This window comes from Hyperolius riggenbachi, chromosome 2 (genome assembly GCF_040937935.1).
Source record: "Hyperolius riggenbachi isolate aHypRig1 chromosome 2, aHypRig1.pri, whole genome shotgun sequence".
Classification (NCBI taxonomy): Eukaryota; Metazoa; Chordata; class Amphibia; order Anura; family Hyperoliidae; genus Hyperolius; species Hyperolius riggenbachi.
In genome coordinates this window covers 11,418,108-11,423,624 of record NC_090647.1, presented here as the reverse complement: position 1 = coordinate 11,423,624, position 5,517 = coordinate 11,418,108, and the positions used below count along the sequence as shown (strand labels likewise).

Genomic DNA, 5,517 nt, shown 5'->3' with positions numbered 1-5,517 from the left:
CATAGACATTTAGATGCGGATATCAATTGTTTAGATTATTATGAAAAACGCTTTTCAGCAGTTTTGGCAACACAGAGAGATGGAAATTGGTATTTGTAAATGTTATAAGTGTGTTTATAATGTGGCAGAGGTGAGATTGAGTGAGGGAACGTTTACTCCAGATTTGCTTAGCGGAAGACCTTTATTCCTGTACAAAGATAGATAGATAGATTATAGGGGGTACACAGATATGCATTAGGGGTACATTGGGGTGCATTTGATCTCAGTACAACATCTTAGAATTAAACGTTTATATAAAAGAAAGACACAGCAAAAAGCTTAAAGGGAACCAGAGACGAATGTATGTTGAAAATGTAAAAAAGATTTTATACATAACTGGGGCTTCCTCCAGCCCCATAAGCCTGGATCGCTCCCACGCCGCCGTCCTCCGCTGCCTCTATCATCAGTACCAGGTCCCGTGACTTCCGCTGGATGCGGCCAGTCTTCCGCATGCACAGGGGCTCCCTTCGGCTCTGTACGTATGCGCCTGCGTAGTACGGAGGGGGCACACTGCGCTTGCGTCGACTGACTCGACTGGCCAAAATGAAGGGACCCGGTACCGGCAGACAGAGGCTGCAGAGGACGGCGGTGTGGGAGCGATCCAGGCTGATGGGGCTGGAGGAAGCCCCAGGTATGTATAAATATGTTATTTTTTCATCTCTGGTTCTCTTTAATCTGAAATATTTGTTACTCAGTGACAGTGACCAATCGGTAAACATAAAATACTTGCTGAAAATAGTTGTTACACAAGAAGTATAAACAACTTTGCCTCTTTACATGCACAGCAGTGGTATGTGTCCCGGTGTTATGACATTATCCAGTCATGACTTATGGATATAGTTTGCGCTTTGCGATAATCCTCTGTATTGTGCGTCTGATCTCCCTGGTCAGCACCCCGTACACAAAAGGGTTCAGGGCTGGAGGAAGAAGGTGGCAGAGAAGAGAGAATATAACGTGGCCAGAATGTGGAAGCCCGCTCAGTGTCTGGTTGGAACTCATGCTTAAAGCCGATAATATGTAAAATATTGAGATAACAATAAGATGAGAGGCACAGGTCCGGAAGGCTTTCGAAGCGGCACTGAGGGAACGAGCTGCTACCACTGCCCGGAGAATGAGAGCGTAGGAAACAATAATGAGGAAGAGGTCCGTACCACCTACTAACACAAAAGCCAATATACCATAGACTCTGCTGGCAGAGTAGTCACTGCAAGAGAGTTTTTCTACAGTCATGTTCTCACAAAAACAATGGCGAACTTCTCGGCTAGAGCAGTAGTCCAGACGTGAGGCCATCACAGGAATGGGCAATGCGATGAGGGTATTTCTGACTATAATGAACATACAAGCTTTGACCACAAATGCGTTTGTGATGATGGTCGGGTAGTGCAGAGGGTTGCAGATGGCCACGTAGCGGTCATAGGCCATAAACAGGAAGATGGAAGACTCCATGGCGGACCAGAAAGTGGTGAAGAACATCTGAGAGAAACAAGACGTTTCTGAAATGGTTTTGACATTTGTCCAGAGGGTAAGCAGAGTTCTGGTTGAAGTGACATTGCTGAGGAGAATGTCCACCATTGCCAACATAGCCATGAAGTAATACATCGGGTGGTGGAGTTTTGGCTCTATGAGGAGGATGAACAGCAGCATCACATTGCATACAACGGCAACCATAAGCAGGACCATGAAGAGGCTTCCGATGTCCCAGCTCTGGACCTCCGGGAAACAGATGAAGGTGAAGCCTTCGGAAGAGTTACTCATGGAGGTTTTATTATCATAGACCAGCAAAGCTTCACCTGAAACCAGAAGAATGATGGCATTTAGTGATGACAACTATGAGGAATATGCAATATTTGTTACTTTAATAAAGATTGTCCTGGTCTGCCAGGAATGTGGTTAGTTTGTATATGTGTCGTACTTACCACTCACTTCTGTCCAGGTCTGAGTCCACTCCCGTGTATGCATGTAGGTTGTGTGGTTGTTTGCCCGTGGCCCTTGTTGTAGGCATGTATACATGATGTGTATCATTCCCGACAGGGATTTGTTGGTGTAAGTGTTTGCGTATGTGCAGGACAAAGATATTAATGCCAGCCTTCAGAAGCCCCCTCCAGAGAGCAGACAATGCTGATAGCTCTTCCAGCTAGTGTGGTGGTGCCCAACTGTCCTTGTGTTTTACAGTATTTCCACCTACCTCACTGTGCTCCTGCTACCTGACCCCACTTTTCCAACACTTCTCAATCTGATCTCCCTGCTGACCTCTTCCTTGACTCTGCCTGATATGGGCCTGCCCTGACCTTGCCTGGCCTGACCTTGCCTGTCCTGGTCTTACCTGCTCTGACCTTGCCTGCTCTGACCTTGCCTGCCCTGACCTTGTCTTGCCTGTCCTGGCCTGACCTTGCCTTGCCTGTCCTGACCTTGCCTGTCCTGGTCTTACCTGCTCTGACCTTGCCTGTCCTGGTCTTACCTGCTCTGACCTTGCCTGCCCTGACCTTGCCTGCCCTGACCTTGCCTTGCCTGTCCTGGTCTTTCCTGCTCTGACCTTACCTGCTCTGACCTTGCCTTGCCTGTCCTTGTCTTACCTGCTCTGACCTTGCCTGTCCTGGTCTCACCTGCTCTGACCTTGCCTGCTCTGACCTTGCCTGCCCTGACCTTGCCTGTCCTTGTCTTACCTGCTCTGACCTTGCCTGCTCTGACCTTGCCTGCCTTGACCTTGCCTGGCCTGACCTTGCCTTGCCTGTCCTGGTCTTACCTGCTCTGACCTTGCCTGCCCTGACCTTGCCTCAGGACTAAGGATGAGAAAAATCATCACTGCTGTTTTTGCAAGAATTTCCTCAATGGTTCCACAGACGATGACCCAGTTTTGTCCCCATATATTTATGAATCTTCAGTAGTGTGAGTACAGTGTGCTGTATGTGTTAGGATTTTACATACATCTTGCTCAGTATATTTACATGGCGTATACCAGGGGCGTCCACACTTTTTGGCTGATGGGCCACTTCCAAAACTATTGAGTCATAGTGATCTCCCCCCCCCCCCCCCCAAAAAAAAAGAAGCACACATAATTAAGCAGACCCTCCACCTCCCCTTCTATGTCTCAACATCAATAGGCACAGCCCCCCCCCCCCCTTCAATATTCAAGTATAAGGCAGAGTCCCCTCTACATCCACAAATATAATTAAGAAGAGTCCCCCCTTAATCTCCTGAAAATAAAAATAGGCTAGCCAACCCTCAAATCCCCACACGTAATTAGAGTTCCCCCATCCAGGGCCAGCTCTAGACTTTTTTGCTGCCTGAGGCAAACTTGTGAGGAAGCGCCCCCACCCCCATTCGCACAGCAACCAAAATGTTTCCCCCTCAGTATAGGTAGGTAGGTAGCCAGGTATAGTAGCCCCCTGTATAGGATAGCCAGGTATAGTTGCCCCAGTATAGGTAGTATAGTTGCCCCATTATAGGTAGCTATAATAGTTGCCCACAGTATAGCTTAGCCAGGTAGTGACATGCCGCTCCAGTGCCCATGCCACCTGATGAACCTTTTTCACCTGGCATCATGGCCCGTCCACCCCTGCCCCCATCCAAACATATTTAGACACAATCACTCCCCCCAGTCCCCATTCCTAAGCATAGTCACAAATAATCTCCTCCCTAAAGAATAATTAGCCCCCTCCCCACACATATTTATGCAGAGCACCCCCAAATCCCTGGTCTCAGTGTTGGGCATCTATAATAACAATGAAGAAGTATACTCACCTGCAACCGAGCTCCTTGTGACAGATGAGTGTCTCCTCTCTTCCATCCTCCTCTTCACTTCTTCCCTCTGGCTCTTTCTCTCTAGTCCGGTGCTTCTGGCTGCATGCCTGCTCTTCAAACAGTTCAGTCCATCGCGATTCGCCGCCTAAACTTAGCAGCTTCTTGCCCGGAAGAAGCTGCTAAGTTTAGGCGGTGAATCGCGACAGACAGCTGTTGATGTTATTGACTGTTTGATCATTATGACGGTCATCCCCTTGAGCAGTTTTTAAGTGTTTTTATACTTTTGTGTTAATAAAGATGATTTTGTATTGTAGATTGGTTTGGAGTGGTGCGGTTATTCTAGGGAACTTCTTTGGTATACTGTGTGGTCTTGCTCATGGTTCCTTTCTGCACACTCCTTCACCACCCATATAGCTGAGGTTTGGTTGATGGTGCTTGCCCAATTTGGTTCTGTTGATATGCTCTTTAAACAGTGACTCAACTCCTCCTCCTCCTTCCAAACCCTGAAGCTTGGCAGGATAAAATGGGTGTCAACAGGCAATGCAGCCCCAAAATATTCTTCCTCCTCTTCTTCCTCACGCTACTCCTCCTCTTTCAACTCTTGATGACGGCTCTTGTCCCTTCTTAATCTTGATGCAGGCTGTCAAGTAGGGAATGGAATGTCCACCTCAGTGTCCTCCTCCCTCTCTTCCCCTACCCTCCGCACTTTCCTTCAGGCCACACAGAGTGTGATGAAGTGAATAGATAATTGGAATGACATTGTTCCAGTCTGACTGCTCCTGACTCAGATTTGTGGCCCTCTCAAAGGGAGCCAGGACCTCGCACAGCATGTCCACCTGCAGCTACGTCTCACTGGAGGAATAAGTCAGTTGTACAGCAGTACCATGGGCACCGGCATTTCCATGCATTACCCTTACAATAAAATGCTGGGTGGTTACCTTTTCCTCAGACAGACAGGCGAGCCTATGCAGGGTCGAGTTCCCTACCAGTCACAGTGTCACAAATCAGTCATTATGTTTTGGCACCTCCATCCACCAGTCTTTCACTTCTACATTTCTGTTGGGAGGGGGGTCATTTTAGTACATCATTATTAGGGGCTAAGCATTTTATTACCGTATATACTCGAGTTTAAGTCTAGAAATGTAGGTCTGATTCACTTCATAAAAGTATAGGAGTCGGCTTATACACGAGTCACAGGCAACACTGAGTAATGTGTGTACTAATAGTGACATTCCCATTTGCAGCAATGTATCCAGTGGTAAGACAAACACAGAACATTTATATTGCGCTTTTCTCCTGGTGGACTCAAAGCGCCAGAGCTGCAGCCACTAGGATGAGCTCTATAGGCAGTAGCAGTGTTAGGGAAAGTTGCCTAAGGTCTCCTATTGAACAAGTGCAGGCTTACTGAACAGGCAGAGCCAAGATTTGAACCCTGGTCTCCTGTGCCAAAGGCAGAGCCCTTAACCATTACACTATCCAGCCACACAGGTCTGAAACTCCTGGCCACAACAATTATCAAGGAAAGGGCAGGGGGGAAATACTGGGCTGCATAACAGGGAGTGAATAATTGCAGCACTTGGGGGTCAGGAGGGGTTAATGGCTGCAATACTGTATGCAGTGCAATCATTAACCCTTCCTGAGCCCCAAGTGCAGCCATTAGCTTTGCTGGGTAGACTTATACTTGAGTCAATAAAAAATCCAGCTTAAGAGGGTTGAATATTGGAGTCGACTTATATA

The 5,517-nt window shown here is 47.6% G+C and overlaps 1 protein-coding gene across 1 annotated transcript; it reads right to left on the bottom strand.

Annotated features, from left to right (window-relative positions):
* Positions 1-867: 867 nt before the first annotated feature.
* LOC137544576 (olfactory receptor 56A1-like) lies at positions 868-4,610 on the bottom strand. The gene is made up of 2 exons (XM_068265673.1): positions 4,478-4,610; positions 868-1,829 (listed from the first exon to the last, which is right to left on the bottom strand). The coding sequence occupies exons 1-2, from the start codon at positions 4,608-4,610 to the stop codon at positions 868-870; spliced, it is 1,095 nt and encodes a 364-aa protein (XP_068121774.1).
* Positions 4,611-5,517: the final 907 nt, after the last annotated feature.

Bases quoted from the DNA above. Each gene is read 5' to 3' on its own strand.
- LOC137544576 (XM_068265673.1), bottom strand. From the start codon at position 4,610: ATGCTGTGCGAGGTCCTGGCTCCCTTTGAGAGGGCCACAAATCTGAGT. The intron at 1,830-4,477 runs GTAGGGGAAGAG...TTCTGGTTTCAG, and splicing joins CCTGAAGGAAAGTGCGGAGG to GTGAAGCTTTGCTGGTCTAT.